The sequence below is a fragment of the Dipteris shenzhenensis genome, chromosome 31, assembly GCF_047967505.1.
Source record: "Dipteris shenzhenensis isolate YYH24624 ecotype China chromosome 31, Dip_SZ_1.0, whole genome shotgun sequence".
Lineage (NCBI taxonomy): Eukaryota > Viridiplantae > Streptophyta > Polypodiopsida > Gleicheniales > Dipteridaceae > Dipteris > Dipteris shenzhenensis.
In genome coordinates, this window is record NC_141626.1 from 21,839,860 (window position 1) to 21,866,424 (window position 26,565).

Consider the following 26,565-nt stretch of genomic DNA (forward strand, 5'->3'; position numbering starts at 1 on the left):
AAATCGGAAGATACCCACGGTGTTGGTTGCATGGCATGGTCAGCCTCTATCCGAAGCTACTTGGGAATCCGTGTACCAGTTGCAGAGAGTGTTCCCAGATTTTATCATCGAGGACGCTGATGTCTGAAGAGGGAAGGAATGTTACGCTCTAGCTGAGGTAGCATGACCTCGGAAGAATCAGTCGACATTTCCCTTAAAGGATCTATATTTGTAATATATATTTGTTTGCGCTTTATGTAAATGATCGGGAGGGAATTAATGTCAAGGTCCTAGGTGAGGGTTGATAGCACCAGACTAGGTGGATCTAAGGCTAAGGGCCTAATGCAGGGAATGTGCCTAGGGGCAAAGGATTTTAAAGCATCCCAAGAGAGGGGTGAAATGTTGCATTAGGAAGGCCCTATGATGATGACATGTGGCATCTAGATCCATCTAGGGAGATGGGGCTTGTTGAAGCTAGAGAGAGAAGAGAATGAAGTATTCACGTATGTTTTTCGGACTGTAGTTCTCTGTCAGCTCGTGTGCTTCAGCAAGGTTGGCTGGGAGGAAAGAATTGGTGCTGCTCCCGTGATCTGCAGTAGGAATAGATGTAGTGTCTAACATGGATGGCTAATTGGGCGCTAGTGACAGCTATGGGGAACTGAGTGGCTGAGTGGGCTGCTAGTAACAGTTTCGAGCTGAGTGCAATCAATCTGGAATAGAGATGGATGCCTATTGCCAGGTTTAGTGAGAGCAATGAACAGTAGAGGTTATGCATGGTATGTGGATACCTAATGGGATGTGTAATGCCCCACTTGCAAGAGGAATCATATCTGTTGTGTAACGATCTCTAAATTAATTTAAGAAATACTGGAAGGGGCACCAGGGTTTGGGGTCAATCTGTGTCTTTGTCACTGATCGCAAGATGAGCCAGAAGGAAAGTACATGATAAGCAGCTTCAAAAACTTTGACGGTGTCCAAATTCGCAACGAGACTCAATTTAGATTAACTTCTTCAACCAGTAGACACCAGCTTTCCATGCAATCACAAAGCCAAATCAGAACTAGCTCAAACGGATTGAGAAACCTAATTTGGATGAGAAAGTTCTCATAAAAACAAGTCTCGGGACAACAACTAGATAACCTCATATTTCACCTTAGAGGATGAAAACAAATAGAAACTTGTATAAATGATGATGATGGGCTGCAAGATGAACACATTAAAGTACAATTGTAAAGGAAACGTCTTTTTGACGGAACATTATGGCTAGAAATCTTGGGGCAGTAAGAATGTCAGGGAGAACAGCAGCATGGAAGGTGACAAGGAGAAACCTACGAGGAAACACAAATTAATCTAGACGGCTGATTAATATTGCCTACAATAGTCAATCAAGGAGTATAAATAATGGGAAAAGCAAAAAGCTACATAACGGAAAAGTTTGGCCAGTTAAATTATAAATTAATTGGTCTAACCTCGCCTTGGTTCTGATTTGATTCAACTAGCCTTTTATAAATTCGCCTCATGATCCCTCTACCAATACATCTAATTAGCTAAAAGGGGGTTCTAGAACATTAACTACCCTAGGCTTTAGACCTCTTGGGGTAGCTCAGCTAAGAGTAAGAACCTACATCCCATACCACATGTTCCCACCCTAAAGGATGACCTCGTCACATCCCACGTAGTCCAAGGTCTACAGGTCCTATATCTTTGGGAGCTCCCTCTCCCAGGACACCCATGAAATGAGTCCCTGACTTGTATTTATATGACTACTATCTTTGGCATCGAACCCCTGCTACAGGATCTATGCCTCAAATAGCTTTGCTCTTCCATGAACCTTGCTTTACCCAGATTAGCCTTGCTTTCCTGGATAAGCCTAGTGCACAGGATCTAAACATCAACTATGCTAGCTCCGCTCTCAACCTTAGCTTATTCCTCACCTTAGGTTAGCTTATGTCCCAGCCTTGATCACAAAGGATACTGCGTTAGCCTAGTCTCAATCCTGGTTGTTTCCAGCCTTTGGGTTAGCCTATCCCTAAACCTTGATCCAACGAGATCTTGGCTTTAACCCTGTATCTTCCTATCATTATAGAATGCTAGGAATTTTCAGCTTTGTGAACTTCCATTTACCTGTATATTTGTTAGTTTCATCTTTACTAAGGATGTCATTAGGTTGCATATTTGTCAAATATTTGAACCCCAGAAAGCCATGTAAGTAGTGCTCTATTCATAATCTACTTTAACTGCGTTTAAAATAGGATATGATTCAGGTCTCAAATTTCTCAATTATTTGAAACACGAAACCATGTAGTCATACTGTAACTTCACACTATGCTGAAGACCTAATGAAGTTAGCCTTGACCAGAAAACATTCGCAGATAGAAGAATATCCACTCCCATTTCATAATTAGACATCCTCCCACTACATTCACACAGACATAAGGTGTATCACCAACACAAGAAAATTTGGAGCTGTTGAGCTGAGGTAAATCAAAGGAGCAAACCTGGAAGAGTCATTGCAAGACTTTCTTCAAACACTGAACCAGCTGCCTGATAACCATCAGCTAGGAGTTCAAATAATGCAGCACAAGCTATTAAAGCAGTCAACTCATCACTTAGATCTCCTTGACGGCATATTTTCCGTGCATTTTGAAGCCGATCTTTGAACCCACGCTTAGCTTTGAGTAGTTGAGTACTTGAGACCAGAGAATCAAATACTACAGATGTGTAAGGCATTCCACAACCTAGGTATGAGAGTATATGCAAAACTCTTCGGTGGGCCGAGCCCCTTTCACTTTTGGCAGAAAAAGATGGCTCAGACAGTTCTACTTCTGCATAAGCCAGGTACAGTATAGGAGCATACGCCTGTACCTCCTGCAGGTGAGAGAATAATTTACTTCGAAAAATACACAAAAACTCTTGTAACATGTTTAAAGATAAACAAAATGCAACTTTTTATTTGCACGAGTGTGCAATATTCAATGCTGCTACATGCGGAAGTGCTTACCAAAAATCTTTATTTAGGTAAATCAGTTACGCAGCTCAAAGACTATGCTCTACCAAGACTAATTTTATTCAATTCAGCAAACACTTCCCTCCTATGATTTGCTCAAGTTTACAAACAAACTAAGTCACAACTCATATGACGAAGAACAAATCTTTGGTACTAGGGCCATCATTCCTGAAAAAGGCTATCCTCTTGCGGCACCAAGAAGAGCTGGGAAAAATGCCAGTCATCTTTTTGTACAGTTTAGCAGTTAGCCGACAGTGGTGCTGTGCTACTAGATGGACATGCTTATTCAATGGTTCCTCATGTCACTCTCCTCAGGTTGCTTCGCTAGAACATAAATTCTGAAGTGGCAACTGCCCCCCTGCATGATGTCGGAAACCAAGATTACAACACCCTGAGTGATCCTTACATAGAAGCAGTTAATCAAGACAATAGCCAAGCGGACCAGCTTATGGGCAGACAGTGAGCAGAGAAGGAAAGTGCTTGGTGAGGGAAATCCTGTGGACTAAGGAAGGATATGGAGAAACAACTGAGCAGTAACTGTTCCAACAATTGACTAGTGGGTTTCTCACATGTATTAATTTCATAAGTCCATTGACTCTTATTAAGCTTTTCTCTTATCCTCATTTTCTCTTCTTATCTTGTGTGGGATACCCCTAAAGAGAAATAAGAGAAATCACCCTTAAGGATATAGCAAATCGATTTGTGTAAAGTATTCCACTCACGAACTATTGAGTTGATCAAACTTAACCACATAGTACAAGACATACCTTTTTCCATCTTATTAAGCCAAATTGTAGATTTAGACACCAAGATGATTTCCTTAATTTCTAGCATTCAAGAAAATAGGAGATCACTAGTTATGAAAACCATCTTCGTCTACTAAACAAAACCTACATTTATGAAACATCAATCCTTACCGGATTGGATATCATCTTATCATTCTCAAAGTCATATTATCATTATCATCGAAGCTCCCATCCTAGATGTCTTGCCATAAATGACAAAGTATACATTCATGTGAACAAATTACCTTGATCTTGCATGGCTTAATCTGAGAGTGAATCTAAGAGTGATAACAAATTTGATTTTTAGACTATTTCACCATATTTATTTGGTCTTTATGCATTTGCCATTATGCTTTGACTTGCTTTCATCATCATCTCGAAGTCAAATCTAATTTAGCCCACTTCCTCTATTGACCTTTCAACTTCTTTATTTAAATCTCTCTATCACAAAAATACCAAAGCCCATGCTATAGCCTCTGTATCATCTGCTTTAGTCTCCACTTCTCCAAACGAAAGCCATTGTGATCCTTATTCCTACTCTTTAAAAGAAGTACCCAAAATCGAACAAGTCATTCCAATCTAACCACCACTATTCATTCAATGAACATACTAATATCACCAAAATACCAAAGCCCATGCCCTCCCCCTCCGCCGCCCCCGCCCCCCCCCTCTCTCCTCTTCTTCTTCTTCTTTTCGTCCCCATCTTTTCAGCTCACCTCTCCTTCCCTTGCATCTTGGCTACTGTTGGCCTTATCCTTTGTGGATATTGCATGCCGTTGTGCATTAATGGGGGAGTTTTGGACAGCTAGCTAGTTCTCCTTCATACCTTTTTCATTTTTGGCCATTCCCTTCTCACTGTCTTCCCTCATCTTAATCAAATCATTTATCATATGTGTATGTATGTGCATTGTTCACTATAGTCTATGAGTGTGTGCGTGTGCATGTGCACATGCGCATACAAATATACATACATACATACATGTTGTAATAAATTCTGCGTGAGACCCAAGTTGTCTATGATGTCTCCATAGCTTTCTCTTATGTGTGCATAAGCTCGGCATCTTAGGAGTACGTGCTGCTCATTTTCCACTTCTCCTATGGGGCGAATTTTACAAAATTGGGTTCCTAGGTCTTGCCCACCTGCTACTGTTTACCTCTAGATGATATATTAACGGCCGGGAGACCTCACGGGTCTATGGGACAAAGCACACACCAAAAAAGATGACTTACAACATTTGGATACACCAGAGGGTCGAGGAGTGCACATGGCATCTCAGCTCGAAGTTATTATAGCACACATCTAGATTCTGAGAAAGTGACCTTCATTACATCAGTTTAAGACTGAGAGTCTTTGGGTTTGGATTTGAAGTCTCTAATAAGTGCTTTCCCATCTCTAATTTGAAAGAGAGAGTTTATTAAAGTATTCGGAAGACCGAAGGGTCTATGAGACACTGATACAATAAGCTGAGGGGGAGCCACTAAGCGGGTATCAACACCCATGATGAAAAACCCCATAATCATGATCATTATGGCATCAATACATAGGAGGAGAACAAATAGAGAGAGAGAGAGAGAGAGAGAGAGAGAGAAAGAAAGATAGGTATATTAACGTCTGCAAAAGGCCTCGTGGGCCTATGAGACAAAGTGCGAATCCAAGGAGTACCTCATACAAGCCACAGAGGGCTGAAGCAAAGGGTTTACTAAGACCCTTGCTGAGAACTAAAAGCTGAAAACTGAAAGCAAAAGCTAAAACGCTAACATGCTCAACTAGTGAACAAAATATTAGAGTAGCAAAGTAACAGAAGTGTGTCAGGTGCTCAGGGCTAGCACTCCTAGTACATGCTCAAGTTCCATATATCCAAATAATCTGGTGGCACTCTGATGAGATGTGCGAAGCTCTCGTATCTCTGTCTGTCGAGCTGTCTCGCGACGTGGGGGAGGGCACGATCTCCTCAATCTCTAGATCCGGTGGGCTACGTCAAGGGTGATGCCTCATCTCTGGGGGTCGCCTTTGAGAAGAGATGAGATAGACCGGACCTCAATTGTGCGTACTCTGGGCTCTCTCCGTGTCGCACGTGGAGTATGCGTCCCTCGTCTAGTCACATCGTGGTGGGCACTCCTACCGCTGATCCATGATGCTCTCATCTCATCAAGCTCCTCTTCCTCAGCTACGCTGGCAGCTGACTCAGATGCATAAAAGTATGTGACAAAAGTTTGTGATCTTTCGATGGTGACCTGTGGCATCAGCCCATGCTGCTCTCTGGCATGTCACATCAGTGTGTCTCTTTGTTGGCGCATCTCAAGCTGGTAGAGCCCAACACAGACCTGATCGTGAAAATGTATCAGCCGTGTGAGTAGGCCAAAGCCATGTCCCTCCTAAAAGAGGCAATGATATCGTCCTCGGATCTCATAGTAGACTGGAAAAACACATAGAAAATGTTCCTCTGTCTCGATCTCCCCCATCTGGCATAGTGTGCAAGTCTTCCGCTCTCTGGGTATGCCTGCAGCTCTCCCTGCCTCAATTCGTAGCTGATGTGATGAGACTCGTAACTGACCAATGGCGATCCTCAGTGCATGTGAAACTCTCCTGTCCTCAAGATACTGAGGTCTGATGACAAGACCGTGCTCTGAGATCCTCAGGAAGTGATCATGGTAGAGCTGGATCTTGGTGGAGAGCTCCTCTCCCCCCCAAGCACTAGATGTATGGAGCTGGAGGAGGTCCAACCGTATGATACGGTTGATCCCATCTCGTGGGATCATCTTGGGTGGTGCCTCCAGGCTGTATTGAAAGGGAGGAAGTCTATCCATTTGAATGTCGTGACTACCAAACCATGTGGATATCCGTGTGTACCATGCTGTATCGACACCACTCTCTGCTAGTCGCCTAGAGGACTCTAATGCTAGCCTCGGTAGTCTCCACTTGGGTAAGGAACAAACTCTGTGAAGGGACGTCACCGTCTGGAAGATGGCATCAACCTAGAGGGGGGTCATGGCCAACTCTGCCTGTATAATCTGATGAGGGACTGAGGGTTTACTCCGAATCATCATGGATCCCATGGTCACCTGTAATCTCTCAAATCTCTTCCACTCCGTTGCTGAAATATCACCCCCCCGAAAAGGTGCTACGTACATGGCAGTCGGTCTCACCAGTGTGTCAAAGAGCCAACCCTTCGTCGGGGGGTCCTGGAAGTGTGCCTGGCAGCATCGCCTCTCTAGTCGGGCCAGAGCACCCCGTCCTCATGTGAGTCGTGCCGTACCCGCATGGATCATCGTGAAACCTGGTCCAATGAACACTATCCCCAAATATGTGTAGGGCTGCACTATCTCCACATGCTCGCCCCGGTATGTGAAACTACGGTGACGGGATATTGCTGCTCGCGAAGTATTGAAGATCATAACCTTAGTCTTCCCAAGGTTAACTGTCAAGTCTCTCTCCCAGAACATCTCCAGAGCCTCTAGATGTTTCTGCAGCCCCTCTGTTGAGGATGATATGAGGACTATGTCATTGGCATACAATAGTATCTGCACCATCATGTCAACCAGGAGCGAGCCCTCTCCACCTAGTCGATCGACAAAAGAAGTGATCTCGTCGATATAGAGCCCAAAGAGAGTTGGTGATAGGGGGCAGCCTTGCTTTACTCCGATGGTGCTCTCAATCCAGTTTAATAAGCCTCCTGGGGTGCGTATCCTCCCTCTGATAGACTCATGACCCCCGAAATCATGATGACTGGAAGCTGCAGTTCATGTAACCTTCCTGATTAGGCGACAGCGTGGGACAGTGTCAAATGCCTTATGAAAGTCTACGAAGCAAGTGTAGACTTTCTAATGCCTCAACTTCGTCTCCTCAATAATAGCCCTCAGGGTGAAAATGTGATCCAGGGTGGAGTGCTGTCTCCGAAATCCTGCCTGTCCAAGTGCCTGTTGTCCGTGACCCTCTGTGTGGCTACTGATCTCCCTCTCTAGTACCGACCCATATATCTTAGCCAAAGTATGGTCAATCATAAGAGTACGGTAGTTCCCAGTGTCCATGGGATCACCTGTCTTGTGTATCGGTAGTATGGTGGTGGTGCTCCAGGTAGGTGGGAAGCCATGGCATACGGCATGGTTGAACAGCTGTGCTAATATCGGGGTCAAGATCTCTTGCCCATGCGCAAAATGCTCAGTGCGTAATCCCTCATGATCTGGTGATCGTCGGTTATGAAGCTAGAGAAGGGCAGCTCGTACATTCTGCGGAGTAAACAAATGGCATGTGGTGGGCTTGGGCATAGAGGACATATCAGGTGGTGCCTGACCTGGGACATCATATAGGGAGCAAGCATATGTGTGCCAGACTGTGGGATCTATGATGGGAATGGGTGACTTTCCTTCTAATAAGAGTCCCCATCCTGTAGTTAGGGTCTCCTCAGCGAAAGGAGCTGATCACCTCATCCATCCTCTGCATGAGGAAAGCCCGTTTCTTACGTCGTGTCACTCGACGTGAGATCCATTGTGCCTCTAGTGAAGTCACATGTCCTAGTTCTATCTCACGTGTAAGATGGGCTCTCATTGAGAGCATATATATACCTTCATAAGACTAGAGTATATCCAATCTTGCAAATTACAAAGAACAAAGGAAGGAATAGAGTTTGAAAGCAACTTTAAACAATTCTATGATGTTCTCATCAATATCCAAGCATAAGCTACCATTTGGGTTTTGACAGATTTTGAAATCTCTTCAGTAAACTCAGTACTTACTAAGCTTTGAAATCGTAACTCAAACAACAAAGACTTTGATAGCAAAAAGGAAGAAAACGAGTAAAAAATAAGAAAAAGAAATGAGAGAAAGAAAGTCTATTAACGTCCACTGGAGACCAAAAGGTCTATGGGACAGCAAGAAACCCTCTAGTACAACTGCTTTAGGGAGGGCGCGTGGCAGCTCCCAAGGAAAAAAAGAGAGTGAAAGAAAGAAAGAAAAATATACTACCATCCTTGGGAGGCCTCGCGGGCCTATGGGAAAAAGTACACCAAGGCAAAATAGCTCATAAAAGCCTTGAAGAGCTGAAGCAAAGGGCCCGCTAGGGCCCTTGCTGAGTGCTATGCTAAGTTAAATCTCAAACAAACAAAACTCAGATACAAGCTGAAAGCTGAGGCTCAAAACCCAAAATCCGACACCATGGTGGCTCTCTGGTGAGCTGTAAGGATATTCCAGATTTGCGTCTGTCGGGTTGTCTCGCGCTACAGCGGTGGACGTGGTCTCCTCGATCTCTAGATCCGATGGGCAATGTCAAGAGTGACACCTCGTCTTTGGCGGTCCCCTCTGAGGAGAGGTGACCGTACGTGCTCTAGTCACTCTCCATGTCGTGAGTGGTCTCTGCATCCCTTACTCAGGAGCATCATGCCAACACTCTTTGCTACTGATCCATACTTATTACTGCCCTCATATCAACTAGCTCCTCATCCTCCATTGTTATGTCCACGACTAGACATAACTGGCTATGGGGTTTGCTAAACCCTAGGCCAGGTTGACAAGGGCCTAGGATTAGACATGGGGATCAACATAGGGCCTGTCCCAAGGTTAGGACTAACCTAGGGCTATGACCTAAGCTAGTAGATGAGGTCTAGATCACTAGGAGTGAACTAGCATGCTATCCTTGGCAGTGAAGTGCTAGCCAAGTCAAGGTAAGACAAATTAGGCTGAGACTTGAGCATAAAGCAAGGGATGCTTGCTTTAGAGTAGCCTAGCTAAGAATATGGCTGAAGACAATAAAGTAGGAGACCTAGCCTATAAGTATAGGATAAGGGCTTATTATCAGATGTTCAGAGGATGCGTTCCTCAGTGCCCATAACCTGTTGGCTAGAGGGCAGCAACTAGTGTAAAGGGCTTGTGGTATGGGACGCAAATCTAAATACTAAGGTTGGTTGGCTCTCGTGTCTAGGTGGTTTAGACCTCCAGCTCAAGGGTGGCTCAAAGTTATTGAGCCTATAGTAGGAGGTGAGCTGCTAGCGCCAACCCTTATAGGTTGAGTCTATGACAGATGCCTGACTTGGATGGGTTGCTTGTGGGCTTGGCTCGTGTTCTATTAGGGTTTCTGGTTATGAAGCTGATGTGGATACAAGAGCAGGGTCTAGGGTTGACCAAAGCTGGCAAGGGTTAAACCTACCTCGCACTCTAAGGGGAGTAGGCGAAGATGTGCCAGAGATGGGATCTGACTCTAGCCATAGATGCACCAGAGTTCGGATCCTTACTTTGAGGGGATTTACTCTAGGCAAAGATGCACCCAAGTAGAGTCCAGGACGAGCATATCATTTGATGGTTTCAAGGGAAAGTTTTGGATGAAAACCTTGTAATCCCTCACTGATGGTGATCTTCTCCTACGTCTTGAACTCTTTTACACAAGACATGGGGAACTATCAATGATTCACTTGTGATCTTTGTTGGCAAGGTTCTTATCCTTGCGAATGACCTTGATGTTGCCAAACGCCTAGTTAGAGGGGACATCCAAATTACTCTGGGCAGAGTATTCTCGGAAATCAGATTGCTTATCTTCCATGATATATGGGAAGTAGATAGGCGACTAGCCTCTCGCCTTAGACAGCCACCCAACATCCTAGGTGGTGACTACACAGCGACCCGATAGATGGCTGACCCACCCAAATATCGGCTCTCGTTTGGCACAAGGTTGAGAAGGTCTCTGCCGGGATTTAGGCCTATAGCTGACGCAAGTAGGGTGAACTGCCCTGCACACATAGGATGCGTAAGCCATAATCCTGCGGGACAAGGCGGACGACCTTGAATCTTGATGAGGTGAATCAAGTGCTCAGACCGTTATCAACGTAGAACATATGCTCGATGATCTAGGGCTATCGAATTTCCTGAGGATTTGAGATTTAGGGGCATATATTATGGGGACTAAAGCCGACTCCAAGGGGTCTAAGAGGAGGATAGGGTTGAGAAATTTAACTAGGGTTTAGAAAGGGTTTTGGGTTGAGAGAACAAATCTTAATGTGGGAATGCCTGGATAGGCTTTTTGGCTATAGACATACGCACCGAGCTTGATGTCTGCAGCCCTATTTTGGAAGCACAAGATTGTAACAGAAGCCTTGTCGAGATTCAGCTTTTAGTATCCCCTCAACAAATTTAGGACTTGCTTTATTTGAAAAAGCAAGAGCTATTATTGACGCTGAATAAAGCAAGAGGAAAGAGTTTATCGGCCTGCTGGATGAGCGGGGCTTGATAAAGAAGTAAAGGGGTTAGAACCTCACATGATTGGCCTTTGGGATTTGCAGCACCTGAGATTGATCAACCCTTCGTATATAGCTGTTTTATGTCGCGTGCCAATAATATTGATTGTGAGCTCGATTTGGCACGCCTGCTTTTGTGGCTCACCTAATATTAGACGATGGATCGAGTAGGAGGAGCCCTATTTATTTACGATCGCACTCGGGCTGCAGCTATCTTTCTCCTGTTATGTCAACCAGCTTTGGGCACCCTGTCTGTTTTTTTCGCTCCCTTCTAGCTCAGGGCTGGCAATTCCTTGCAGCTTTGTTCCGGTGTGCAGACAGAAGACTTCTCCTAATGCAGTGTGCTTTACAAAGCCGCACTATCTTCTACAGGTTGCAAGTTGTTTACTCTATGAATTTCCCTTGTCTTTCAGTGGAGGGTTACCTACTACTGTAAGGTCGATTTCACGGAAGGGAAAGGCAGTAATTGAACCCCTCTCCTTTATGGAGATCTATGACGAAGTTCAGTCTGAGTTGACACCTCGACGACTGAATATGATTCTTTGGGATCTGGAAAGCATGGAGGAGGAGCTATGCAGATCTTTCGAACACTACAAGATTCCACCCTTTGGACACTCAATAGCGAATGAAGCTCTGCATTGTAAGAAATGCAGGGAGGCTGAGAAGGCATCCATTCACCAGTGGATTCGTCACTAGAAACCAGACTAGGAGCAATCCATCTACGGAAGACCATCGAAGGGACCTCCACTCTATTCAGCCCAAAACCTCCATTAAATCCTTTGTGAGGAAAAGTTTCTTTGACGTCCTGATTATTCATCTACCTTTTTTTTTGGTACCATAGGTGGATTGGATTATGATGTTTTGTAAACCACCACTTTATATCTTTTGGGTGGAATAGAGCATAACCTATTTGCTCTACTTTTGTAATTGTCTATCTTTATATGCCACAAATATAAATTGACGATTACTTTTACTGTCCATGATTGGTCCTCTACTTGTATTGAGGTTGTGATGTGCTTCTCTTGTGAATGAAAACTTTTGTGCTATTTCCATTGTTCTTAAATTTTATATGTGATCCAAAATAAAAGTTGTTATTGAGATCAACTTGTGTCCCTATCATAAATCATTCTTAGGTCCTTAAGCCTATTTAGACCTATGTCTCCCTAACAATAGCCAGATTGGCTGGGGTTGCGGAGTATGGGATGCAAAGTATTACTAGGGATTGACTAAGGTCAATGGTACAAACAAGGGCACAATGATTGATTTGATGAGTCATGAGTAAGCCACGGATTTGGCAAGATTTCTTGAAGGTTGGACAACTTGCTATTTTGAAGGGATATTATATAGTTGATGACTTGACTTTCTTTGGATCATGGATGAGAACCTTTTATGCTTCATATCCTTAACCGAGGATTCACTTGGATAGTGGCAAGCTGGTAAAGGAGCTTAGTAAGTTGATCTTATGCTTGCATTGAGCACGAGATGGGAACACACTTTACTCAGTAAGTTGATCTTATGCTTGCATTGAGCACGAGATGGGAACACAAGACAACTTTTAGACTCTATGTTCCTGTGAACACAGAGAAATTTTGGATTCTCAAAGAGAGAATTCATAATTATCAGAGAAGCAACATGAGAAGTTGACTCCTTGGAATGAGGAATCCTTCTAGTAGCTTTTGGTAAAACTCTGGACACAGTTATCCTTATGGCCAGGGTTTTGGAATGTCAAATGACATCAATCTATGTAGTGGATACTTGGCTGAGTTTCCACCCGCACCTCTCCCTCAAGGACAAGGTCATGAAAGATAGGTCTGAGATCCCTTTACAAGAGAGGGAGAGAAGAGAAAATCTGGAAGATGATTTTCTAGAGATCTTAAATTGAATCTCAGTAGACCTTAACTTGAACTTGGATCCAACCCAGGTCTACATCATAGATGACCCAAATACTAACATCTGGATGGGTGGTCTGTAGTAGTATGGGATGTTGTAGATGCTATTGTGGGTGGGGTGCATCAGAATTTCCAAGTGGCAAAGAATTCAAAACCTTACCATTGGGCCCGCACTTGGTAGATGAAAGGTTCATTCTTTGGCGATGAGGATCACCTAGGGAGTTCAGGGTAGTAGCTCCTAGTTGCTAGATACCATGGAGTATCGGGCATTCAGCCATTGGTGAGTGGGTGCGGCCAAACCTACCCAATGGGCTACTGTTTGTTACTCTAAGGTGACTGGGTAGTAACATATGACCATAGACTTGCTGACGAGTAAGTGGGTCACTCATAAATTTGTAATAGAAAGTTGAGGGCTGTAACTTAGTTGCAACTCGAGTTTGTTGTCCTACCCTGACTTATACAAGCAGCAAAGAAGAATGTTACGTCCACAACTAGACGTAACTGGCTATGGGGTTTGCTAAACCCTAGGTCAAGCTGACAAGGGTCTAGGATTAGATCTGGGGGTCAGCATAGGTTCTATCCTAAGGGCTATGACCTAAGCTAGCAGATGAGGTCTAGATCTCTAGGAGTGAGCTAGCCTACTATACTTGGCAGTGGAGTGCTAGCTAAGTCAGGGTAAGCCAAATTAGGCTGAGACTTGAGCATAAGGCAAGGGATGCTTGCTTTAGAGTAGCATAGCTAAGAATATGGCTAAAGCTAATAAAGCAGGATACCTATGTTAGCACTTAGCCCTGGTATGAGCCTTGTAGGTCAGGTCAACTCTATGAGTTGACTTCACTGGTCAGCCATGTGGTTGACTTGGGGGCCATATAGGTCACCCTTTAAATTTCCCTCTTATCCATTGAGCAATACTACATTTTGCTCCAACTTGTTGTTTGCTTCTTGCACTCCACTCTCGTTTCATTGCTATCAGAGCAGGTTCTCTTGCTCCTAACTGACTTCCCTCTCCGCTCATTGCTCGCCCACCTTCCTTGCAAGGAGGTAAACACCACGAGTGAAGACGGGAGCCGACCCGAATGGCCAGAGCTGAAAACTGTGCATGAAGTTCGAAGCTTTTTAGGCTTGTGTTCTTACTACAGAAGGTTTATCAAACATTCTACGGGATGACTACCTCAGAGATCTCGAGCTGGCTCGAGAAAGCGTTTGTCCATGGCACCAAAGGCCTCGCGCCTTTGCTAAAAGTTTTGAAGAACGGGCAGGATGACCCCGCCTCCCCCTCCAAACCCTCACAGAAGCATCAGCGCCTTCATTCCGAACCACCAACCTCTTCTTCGACCTCGGCCGCGAGCAGACAGTTGTTCGCAGCCTACCAGTCCTCACCATGAGCTTACACCTTGTTTCCTGGAATGTGAACGGGTTTCATTCTTCTGGCACCCGTGGTCCTAGGAAGCTTATCTTGAGACAGGAACTTCAACCAGCAGTGATTGGTCGCTTGGATATGCTCCTGATCCAGGAGCATAAGCTTTCAGTGGCTCATACCCGTAGTTGCGGGAAGATCCTCCTTGAACGCTCTCACACTTATTGGGAGCCCTCGATCGGTGCACAGGGGAGGAGTGGTGATGTCTGCATGTCCGTCTGCGAGTCGATTGCCCAGGGAGTTTTTGGCCATGATAAGTTGATCCCAGGCCGTGCGCTGTGGGTTGGCCTAGAGTTGGAGGGCTCCAAAATAGGAGTCCTCAACATTTATGCACCCACAGACCTCCGACGCAGAGCCACCTTCTGGAGGACACTTATAGAGCTTCTCCCAGACATGGATTCGTGGATTGTTGGAGGTGACTTCAACAATCTTGAGACCTTGGAGGACCAGCAGGGCAGAGGACCAGAGTTTACAGGTATAGCTCAGGCAGAGCAGTCCGCTTGGGACTCATTTCTTTTCAACATATATATTCAAAACACAAAACTAATACCACATACATAGATCATGTAAATAATAAATAAAGTGACTTTGCCTTAGGAAACCATAGTAAATTTCAACATTACTTTCCTAATTACATGCCACTAAGGGCAACTCTGGAGTCTTCGAAGCATTTGGTCACATGAACTGCCTCCTAGATGCTTGTTAGGCTCCCGTAACGCTTAGGAAAATAACTCTTCTTAGTACCTGCAACAATTAATTTAAGCACACCACCATGGTACCCATTAATTGTTAGCGCTTTGCATGCAAATAGTACACTGTGAACTAATTCTAGTCACATAACAAATATAAAAATATATATTCTCTGGTTGACCGGAGTCAACACTCTTGATCATAATTAAGGGGCTTTGACCAAGGGTCGAGGCGCCTTAATTATAGTCAAGTCTCTCCAACCGAAGTTGGCACATCTTGGTTAACCGTAGTTAACCCTCTTGGCGCATGCCAAGTCTCGTTGACCGAAGTCAACACTCTCTAACCGTAGTCAGCTCTGTGATTCTCTGGTTAACCGTAGTTAACCCTCTTGGTAATAAACCAAGTCTCCCCGACCGAACTCAGGTTTACTTGACCAGAGTCAAGTATCTTTGACCGTAGTCAATTCTTTGACCATTAAAAGAACTCTTTGACCATAATTAACACATATGAAAACTCTTGAATTATGATCAGATAAATGGTCAACTGTACTTTGACTTAGGATATTTACATTGTGGTGACAGAGATTGGTCTTCTTTTTTTTCCTGAAATAGACTAGGCACTAAGATTGATCTTTAAGGTTGTAGAAAGTAAATATTTTGTGCGAGACGATCTTTAAGGTTGTAGAAATTAAATATTTTGTGCAAGCCACAGTAAGCTTTGCTAGACCAATACGCTGCTGCTGTGAGTGGCCTTCCAACTATTTACAAGTCTGCCCACGGGCTTGCCACATTAACATGAATAAGGTCTCTATGACCTTAGTCTTTGATCCCACCAGGTGCACCTTACAACCCTGTGATAATTCCAACCTATAGGCCGCCTCACCTATTCTTGTTATAATTAACCATGGCCCACAATCTCAAGGTGATAACTTAGCACACTCTCCCACAGTCAAAGACGTGGAGTGTTAAGGAATCCTGAGAAAAACTTTCTCCTTAAACTCTCTTAAAAACCTATTTTCATCCACATATATCTTAGCCCTATCCATCTATAGCTTGGCTGATATTAGCTATCGCAATCGCTAGCATCTCCTGCATCTATATGACATAGTTCGAGGCACTAGGCACTTTTTGAGGTATTCCAAACGTAGTAGGATTCACTGGTCTATAACCATAGTTCAACTCAAATGGATTCATTCCTGTAGAGGAATGTTTTCTATTATCATAGGCAAACTCCAACAATGGCAACCATTTGTTCCACATATGTTGCCTCAATGACACATATGCTTAGCATATCCTCTGAAACGTGGTTGACCCCATTACCAAAATGGCACAATTTATTCCAACCAGGCAGTCTGTTAGTGCCCTGCAAGTAGCGGGCTTGTTTGTTAATCATATACGTTGCCTGCAGATTTGTTTATTGATCACATATTTTGTCGGCATGGATTGCCCAGAGCCATAGTGTCAGACAGGGATACTAGATTTACGTATCATTTTTGGACTACAGTGTTTGATGCACAAGATCTGATAACATGTTAAGGAATAGGAGATAAGATGAGGGAGGACTCGTCGGCATTCACAAGATAAGAGACTCCGAAGACAAATGACCTACAATGCACATCGAACTTGAGAAATAGACAAGGTCTCGCGTGCATGGGTTGATCCCCTTATCCATCCCATACCAATCTATCCACACGCTAACCTATGCATCTATTTACATAAGTAGGAGACTGTAATACTGACTAATCTAACACTTCCTGTGCTGGTAGTAAGAGAAAATGATCCCAAAAGAAAATCTGCTGGGATGCTAATTTCATTCTCCTGTGTCCTCCAGATGCCCATTGAGGGTACATCTTTCCTAATCCATAAATGAAAGGTATTTAGTAGGATCCATAAAACAGTGTGCACCTAAACACTCTGGAATAGTATAAGCGTGTATATCCCAGACTGTTTTTACAGTCATAAGAAGGCTATCACAGATTTAAATAGATTGTAAGGTATATGATTGAGGTTTCCCGACATCACATGGCTTATTTTCTTTAAAGAACCACAATAGTGGACCCAAAATACAAATTCAAAACTAGCCTTTCGCAATGGATATAGAAACAAGAGTATTTCAGATCACCAAGCTCATATATGCACCTAACACAAATAAAGGGACTTGTTCAAGCAATCGTACAGCAACAGACCTCAGGAAGGGAGCTTAATGAAGACAATGTGGTGTCAAATATTTTCCGAGCCACATCCAGATTACCAGCTGCTGCTTCAACACGTGCATATGCTCCCCACAGCAGAATAGCCTGTGAACACAGCTTGTTAATCAGTAATCCTGAAAGTAAAACCAGCTTATTCAATGAGTGGTATGACAAAATCAGAGAATCATTGCAACCACGGCAGACCTCATATATAGGAGTCAACATTAATATATACCTGGCGGTCACTTTTTAGCAGCCTTTTTGCGAGAGCACGAGATCCAGAGGCACGTGACTTTGCAGGCTCATCAGCAACTTTTTGGCAGCCTTCTATGGCCAAAATCTTTTCTTGGAACCAGAAACTGTGCGGAAACAATGGTCTACATAAAAGCAGAGCATTGCAAACAAATTTCGATCTGCCGTCACTTTCATGCATCCACTCTACTCCCCCCATGAGCCTTTGAAGTATGTCACTTCTCTGTAGAGATCCCACGTATAAGCTTGCATTCTGAACCTCCTCAAGTAAAGGCCCAGAAAGATTCTGGAGTGCTTCCATCCTCTCCTTCCACTTCATGCTATTTGAGCAGCACCTACATGCATCCAAATGCAAGCACCCAATTATATAAAAGCACAAACAGCATAGTTCAGCTGCAGATAAAGGGGATATTTGATGAAAATTTGATGCATTATGAGTGATCTACCTAGATGGTAGAATCCAATTGAGTCAAATAGTAGCCTATAGATATTTAATCTAAGGTTCTAGGCAAGGCAAGCAATTAATTGCATAATTACACCTGCAGGCACAACTCAATTCGACACAAAGGACTGTATGTATCTCGCACATACAATATGAATTCCTTCTACCAAAGTACGGATTCAAGAAATAGAACAGCCCGAAATGATTGAAACCCAGTTATCACCTCCAGTCTCTAAGTCCTGATATATCTCCCACATGAACTGACGACAGAATTGCAGTTCTCTGATATCCACACAGTTATAATGCTAGAACTCAGTATATGCGACTCAAATTGACACTATATTGACAAAAATACCAGACAACAAAAAAAGTATCAACCCTATGGGATTTGTTGGTGTTAAGAGATGCCACCACTCAACTAACGACCCTAATTCATCTACGAGCAGCTGGCCCTAGACTCTATATAGTATTAGAAGGAGAAGACTCTATACATGATTCTCATCAGCAGGATGGACAACAAGGAGCCAGAAGCTCTAGGTCAGTACAAGAAGACCGTTTGTGAAACCGCCATGTTCCAGATCAACACGAGTAGCCATGTCACCACCATGCACTGCCAGCCGTCAACCAACAAGCACAAGCCACCCAGACATGAGCACATGCCACCAATCACAACCCTGCCTTTGCATGGGCCCAATCGAATCTTAACGTCCTCGTTGGAGAACTTGGCCAGCCAATCAAAACCTACCCTGAACCTTCAAAGAATTGAGCCCCGCCATGAGGGAGGTGCTCCAACAACCCCCCCCCTGAACCGAATGGGGGAGCAATCCAAAAGAGCCAAATAACCCCAACAGAAACACCGAAAAGAAAATGGTTTAATAACTAAGAGCCGAAACCATCCCGACAAGTAGTCACCAACCAACAGCCAGACGATCAAAACAATTCAACACCCACAAAGAGCCAGTGCATAAAAAAACATTTGCCCGAATTCTAAAGGCCCAGTCTAATCAACCATCTGCATCAACTAAATCTGCAGCTTCATTTCCTGTAGAAGGACCACCTACTTCACATGCTTTCTCACTTGAATTCTTGAGCTGTTCATCCTTCTGTCAATTGTAGCAGAAGTGCTCGATTTCCACAATAGTGACATACACGAGAGTCCTTCCTTGGATCCTTAATGCCTTTCTCTTTTCTTTGATCATGTAGCCTGGTTCACCACCAACTTGCAGTGACTCTTCTGTTTTTCTTCACTTAGTAACATGACTACACAATAAAAAGTCAGCACCATCATCCAAACACAAAATTCTAACTAAATCATTATACCGGGGGGGCAAGCTTTTCAACAAGATGGCCTTTTTGTCGTCATCCTCAACCCTAACACCCAATTTATGAAGTTGCTTTAGTAAAGCCAGTATTCAGTTGAGGAATGTCCCCAGACTCTTGGTTTCCTCCATCTGCAAGCTAAAGAGCTCCTAATTCAGCCTGGCCTTCGAGTGTTTCATCTGCACACCAAACAATGTCTCCAGGATTGTCCAGCTCTTAGCTGCAGTTTTTCCGACATCAATAGGGTGAAAGTAGTGAACACCCAGTGCATGACATGGCTTTATTGTTTTTATTTTCCCACACGGTTAGGCTTTTTCTCGATTCCTGAGATAACATTCCACCATGAAGTTGCTTTAGCAAAGCCTGTATTCAGTTGAGGAATGTCCCCAGACTATCGGTTTCCTCCATCTGCAAGCTAAAGAGCTGCTAATTCAGCATGGCCTTCGAGTGTTTCATCTGCACACCAAACAATGTCTTCAAGATTGTCCAGCTCTTAGCTGCAGTTTTTCCGACATCAATAGGGTGAAAGTAGTCAACGCCCAGTGCAAGACCCTTTAGCCCAATGGCTTTATCGTTTTTATTTTCCCACACCAGTTAGGCTTTTTCTCGATTCCTGAGATAACATTTCACAACTCTTTCTGCATGAATAGCAACCATGTAGCCAGCTACCAGGATGGAATTTTTTTGCTATTAAACTTGCTTGACGGTACTCTCAAAAGCCTTTTCTGGACAAAAATGCAGTTTTACAAACAGGAAATCAGCTCAATGGAAAGTCATGGGATGCAGAAATACCTCGAAGAAGACATATCAATATTCAATAGACAGCTAATTTGAACTAGTTCACATGATCTCGAGGTGGAGAGGGGTCGGTGGGCAAGACCCAAGATCCCTAGAAAGGAACGGACATGCAAAATCTGCTCAACAGGGTAGGTAGAAAATGAACAGCATGTACACCTCAGAATTAGAGCTTGCGCTCAAATCAGAGAAGGGTATGAGGGCAGCAAAGATAGTTTGAAAAATCTGCTGGAGCAGCAGCCAAAAAGCTAGGGAGTTACTTGAAGGAGGTTTTGGAACATCGTAACAAGATACTGGGACTAGCACACAAGCTAGCACAACAAGTACTCAATACCTAAAAATTTGTAATATTTTATTCCAAGGTCACTGTTAGTTGACAGTGATCGCCAGTCCCATAGATCCTGAAGGGTCTCACAACGGACTTGAATAGAAGTAAGAACCATCTCTCTCTCTCTCTCTCTCTCTCTCTCTCTCTCTCTCTCTCTCTTAGGACTTAGTACTGCCATTCTGCATTTTTGCATTTTTTGCATTTTGCATTTTGCATTGGTATGGACGCTCGTTTAGTAGCTCCACTACCACAGCTCGTTGTATCAGGATTTTCACAATCTCATAGACCCATCGGTCTTCTGAAGACTTTAATAAACTCTCTCTCTCTCTCTCCCTCTCAGCCCCTCCGCTCCAGCCCGCTGCTGCCCCTCCTGCAGCTCCCGCCCTCCTCGCCCCTCCGCTCCTGCTCTGCCCGCCCCTCCGCTCCTACTTCGCCCACCCGTACACCCTCCGCTCCTGCTTGCTGCTGCCGCCTGCAGCTCTCTGCTCTGCTGCCCTGCAGGCAGCTCCCGCTCTTGGCTTGTTGCTCCGCCCTGCCTGCGCTCGGCCTGCTGCTCTGCTCCAGCCTGCTCCACACCCGCGCAGCCCACCGCCCTGCTGCGCTTTCCCACTCCACACCCCCCGCGCAGCTCCTTACCCTCCCGGGGCTGCCCTCCACGCTGCCCACTGCCCCCGCAGCCCCTCCGCCCCTGCCTGCCTCCTGCACCGCCTCTCCTCCACCTCTCCACCTCTTCACAGCACCTCTCTCCCGCCCTCCTTCGCCTCTCCTTCACCTCTCCACCTCTTCACCTCCGGTTGCCCTCCACATAGGAGCTCCTCCCTTGCCTCTCCATCCTCATCCACCTCCGACTACCCTACCTCCCTCATCCTGGGTGTGCTTCCCGCCATGGGGGAGCCTGTGCTCCCGCTCCTGATCGCACACTAAAACCTGGACACGAATCAGTCCAAGGCAATGGGAAAAGATGAGAAAGAGACGGATAAAGCCAAGAAAGACGACAACAACAACAAAAAACAACAGACACAACTGAAACTTGGCGTTGTGAACATGCGCGTCAACCGCAGTGGACTCGGGGTTGATAGCAAAGCAAAGGCTCGGGGTTGACAGCAAAGCAAAGGTGGGACCCACCTCAGCCTCAGCTTCAGCCTCCATCCCTACTCCGACTTCAACCCCCGCTTCAGTTTCAGTTCCAGCCTCACTACCTCTATCTCTACTTCGACCTCAGCCCCCGCTTCAATCTCAGTTCTAGTTCCCGTCTCAGCCCCCTCCACATCCTCACTTTCGACTTCAGCTTCCACTTAAGCACTAGTTTCGGCTACAGCTACAGCCACTATCAGTCTTATGCCCTTGGCGCCAATTGCTTCCTTCCCTTCCTCTCCTGTTACAACTCTCGCACCACTCGTAACACCTACTTCGGAGGTGTCATACATTGCTCCGCATTACGCTTCACTCTCCTCTCTCCCTCTCAATCAGCCCACGCTCCCACATCCCATTGGGACTGCCTCATCCATTCCATTGTCATCTCCGTACCTCATCCAGTTCACCCAGTCACCGCCCAGCTTACGGACTCATCCCCACACTTTCATGTCACAGCCATCATAGTTTTAGCTAGGACACGGGTGGGCTGATACAGCAGAGACCTGGGATACCTTGCTCATGGAGGTACATAGTGTCTGTGAGCGCGAGATGAAGCTGACACGCTTCGCACGAGAACAAGTCCGCTTCAACCAGCAGCAGAGCCGCATCATACAGGAGCAAGCTCGAGCCATTCGGGAGCACGCTGGTCTCATTCACAAACTCAAATAGGATATCTTGCAACTCCGGTGGGAGGTCACAGCCATACACATAGTCCCAGTGAGTACCCCGATTGTCAAGGCACAGATTGCGAGCATGCAATCTGCTATTGAGGAGACATCCACATGGGTTGACGTGGCCAAACGGGAACCTACTAGGGTAACCGTTTCGGCTACCCTCATGGAGCAGCAGGAGAGAGCCAGTAAGGCTCTCAACATCAGAGTATGTGGGATTCCACGCACTGAGGCTACACCGATAGCAGATGCGACTGCTTTTGTGGCCGCTACTCTAGGTGTGGCTAAGCACAGGATAGAGAGGGCATGGTGGGTGGGGAGAGACCCCAACCGAGAGCAACCCCTGATCATACATTTCCATGACACTCACGCATGACTTTCAGCTCTACGACGCATGTCAGTCCTTCGAGATCAGTCAACGATCTGCATGGATGAGGACCTCACCCCTCTACAGGTTGAGGAGAGACATGCTTTGCTGCAGCAACGCGATCAGGCCTAGAAGGAGGGAAAGTGGGCAGTGGTACGAGAGAAACGATTCTGACAAGCCCCTATAGGGCACTAGCCCCTTCCCCCACATAGGGTCTCAGGGGGGAAGTAGTAAACTGCAACAAACAGATCCTGGTTGTCCGTGTGCCGAATCCGGACCTGAAATGTGAATCTCTCTGCTCTACTGAAATGGTCCCCAAAAGTGTGGATTTGAAAAGAACTTCAACTCCACCTGACCCTCGAACCCTCCTTGTATCCCTCGTCTCATCTCTGTAGGTAGAGTCCCATGTGTATCCGTTGACTACTGGAAGTGGACGCTCCGGACTCTGATGTGTCTCTGTATAAAAGACTGTGTCGTGACCTATATAGGATTCAGAGAAGTTCCTTGGTTCTGACCCTAAGGTACCATTACAGTTCCAAATGGTGAGGGATAGGGTCTCGGATATCTGAGTCTCATAGACCCCGCTTCCCCCACTTTGCCAGAGATATCCGAGGTGAGGATGAGACATCTCCATTTGTTGCTCTTTATCAGTCCATTGTGGACTTCTCTAGCCGCGGAGAAGTCCTCCTAGTGGCGGACTTCAACGCGAGGACAGACGCCCGTCAAGTACCACTCCTCGACTTCAAGGATGATTCCACTCTACTACCAAACATTGACCTTGAGGAGGCAAGTATGCTATGGGTTTCGACTGATAGACGAGGTCCATTCACATCTTACGGGCAGGCCATATTAGACCTCGGCAGAATGCATGGTCTCATTATCTATAATGGTCTTGACAGATGGCCCACCTCAAGTGGTTTCACGTGCTTTCCACATGGGAGAGGCTCCAACATTGTTGATTACATCATGGGATCCCCTGCCTTCACATCTCACATCACTGACTTCACTGTAGCACCTCTCCCTCCAGGGGCTGATCGCACTTATCTTTTCTTTAGCGTCTCCACTCCACATCGCATAGCACCTTCCACCCCACCAAGTTCTTACTCCACCTACCATGATATACGCTTTGACCGGATCATTCACCTACTTACTCTGGCCGCCTGTACATACTTCTCGCTTATATTGGCTTCATATCCCTTTTAGAGGATCATCCACTACCCTGGTCACCCGCTCACTACACGAGGCTTCCCTTCACACTTTCCCCCATACCACCCGCTCCACCCGTCCACCACCCCCCGGGATTGTACCTTGTAATAGATGGTACGATGATGAGTGTAAGGCATTACACCGCCAGCTCAGATTTGAAACAAAAAACAATCTTCCGAGCGAACCAGATACGCTACACGAGTACCGTAGGCTGGTACGCAAAAAGAAACTAGACTTCGTTCGTCGGAACAAGAAGGAGCTACTAAACATTTTATTTAGTAACAACTCTAAGGACTTTTAGTAGAGATTTCTAGAAGGACAGTCTCCCTTACCACTCATTGACACTCAGGTTTGGTTTGATTATGCACGCACACTTTATGACATCCCAAATCAGCCAGTCCCTAACCTCTCACATATGCCACGTCCCACATCTTGCATCCTCTTCACTGGGGGGGGTTTGAAGGATGCCATCATGAAACTTCATAATGGCCGAGCGAAGGATCATGAGGGGCTATGCACTGAGTTCATTGCATATGAGATTAACCTCCTAGCCCCGATCTTAGCAAAGCTCTTTCATGAAGCTATTTGTTTGGGGTTTCCACGCACCTGGACCATTAACACCATCTCACCCATCCATGAGGCAGGGGATCCCATGAGCTCGGAGAACTACAGGACCATTATGATTGGACATGTCATGTCCAAGGTTTATGCATCAATACTTGATTCCGAGGTCAGTAGATTTGCGGAGTGTAGAGGACTTAGAGCAGTAGGACAGGCCAGATTCCAGCGTGATCATGGAACCATGGACCACATTCTCATGCTTAGATGTATCATCGACGAGGCGAGGGCACGAAGCAGACAGTTTATTGTTGCTTTGTGGATTTCCACAAGGCATTTAACACGGTTCCGAGAGCCCGTCTCCTACGGCGCCTACAGGACTTGGGTTATGACGAGTAGATCATCTGGGCTGTCATGGCACTTTACAAGAGAGTTTCAGGTAGAGTCCGAGCACGATCTGGGTGGACAGACGAGATCACGAGCACTATCGGGGTCAAACAAGGGTGTCCATTATCGCCTACCTTGTTTGGCTTCTAAATTGACGAGCTTGAGACAAAGATGCAGACACAGAGGGGGTAGGTTGCTTTCTGGCGGGCACGCTGATCCGGATATTGCTTACGCAGATGACATGACTCTCTTGTCTTCCTCAGCAGAGGGGCTCCAGAGACACCTTGATGCACTACAGTCCTTTTGTGAGTCTCATGATTTGAAGGTCAACCTAGGTAAAACCAAGGTCATGATCTTCAATACATCTTGAGCCATCATGCGTCACGAGCAGTTCACATATGATGGGTCACCTGTTAAGGTAGTTTCATCATACACCTATCTTGGGGTTGTCTTTTCCGGACCCATCTTCACTATGAGACTCGCGATGCATGCACGCTTGAGCAGAGGATATGCTTCATTGGCCAGACTAGAGAGGCAGTGCTTCCGCTCGCACTTCCAGAATCCACGGACCAAGGGGTTGCTTTTTTACTCCTTGGTCCATCTAGCGGGGATGTACGGCAGCCCATGCTGGGAGCCAGACTTGTCAAATACAGAGTGGGCCCATGTGGAGCGGCTACCACAGCTCATTTGTACCAGGTTTTTCACTGTCTCATAGACCCATCGGTCTTCCAAAGACTTTAATAAACTCTCTCAGTCTTCCCAGCGCACCAGATACGCTACATGAATACCGTACACTGGTACGGAGAAAGAAACTAGACTTCATTCGTCGAAACGAGGAGAAGCTACTGAACATTTTGTTTAGTCACAACTCTAAGGACTTTTGGCGGAGATTTCTAGAAGGACGGTCTCCCCCGCCACTCACTGACACACAGATCTGGTTTGATTATGCATGCACACTTTATGACATCCCAAATCAGCCAGTCCCTAGCCTCTCACACATGCCTCGTCCCACATCCTGCACCCTCTTCACTAGAGGAGGGATAAAGGATCCCGCGTAATGAAACTTCATAATGGTCGAGCGAAGGATCATGAGGGACTATGCATATGGGATTAACCTCCTAGCCCCGATCTTAGTAAAGCTTTTTAATGAGGCGGTTTGTTTGGGATTTCCACACACTTGGACCATTAACACTATCTCACCCATCCACAAGGCAGGGGATCCCATGAGCCCGGAGAACTACATGACCATTATGATTGGACATGTCATGTCCAAGATTTATGCATCAGTACTTGACTCCGAGGTTAGCAGACTTGCAGAGTGTCGAGGACTTAGAGCAGCAGGACAGGCCGGATTACGGCATGATCATGGAACCATGGACCACATTCGCACGCTCAGATGTATCATTGAGGAGGCGAGGTCATGGAAGCATAGGTATTGTTGCTTTGTGAATTTCCGCAAGGCATTTGACACGGTCCCGAGAGCTCGCCTCATACGGCGCCTCAAGACTTGGGTTATGACCAAGAGATCATTTGGGCTGTCATGGCACTTTACGAGAGAGTTTCTGGCAGAGTTCGGGCAGGATCCGGGTGGACAGACGAGATCATGAGTACCATCAAGGTCAAACAAGGGTGTCCTTTGTCGCCTACCTTGTTTGGCCTCTACATTGACGAGCTTGAGACAGTGATGCAGGCACAGGGGGGGTGTAGGTTGCTCTCTTGCGGGCACGCTGATCCAAATTTTGCTCTATGCAGATGAGGTGGCTCTCTTGTCTTCCTCAGCAGAGGGACTTCAGAGACACCTAGACGCACTACAGTCCTTTTGTGAGTCTCATGATTTGAAGGTCAACCTGGGTAAAACCAAGGTCATGATCTTCAATACATCTTGAAGAGATTTGAGCAGCTACAGGTGACCATGGGATCTAGGAT

General features: G+C 45.6%; 1 protein-coding gene across 1 annotated transcript in view; it reads right to left on the reverse strand.

The window, feature by feature from the left end:
- LOC147881196 (uncharacterized) overlaps positions 1-26,565 on the reverse strand; it is a 117,233-nt gene that overhangs the window by 23,143 nt on the left and 67,525 nt on the right. Inside the window, exons 7-9 of the mRNA XM_087369712.1 lie at positions 17,415-17,766; positions 17,174-17,284; positions 2,478-2,847 (exon numbers count right to left, since the gene is read on the reverse strand). Coding sequence (XP_087225838.1) covers positions 2,478-2,847; positions 17,174-17,284; positions 17,415-17,766 — 833 coding nt within the window. The remainder of the gene's footprint in view (positions 1-2,477; positions 2,848-17,173; positions 17,285-17,414; positions 17,767-26,565) is intronic.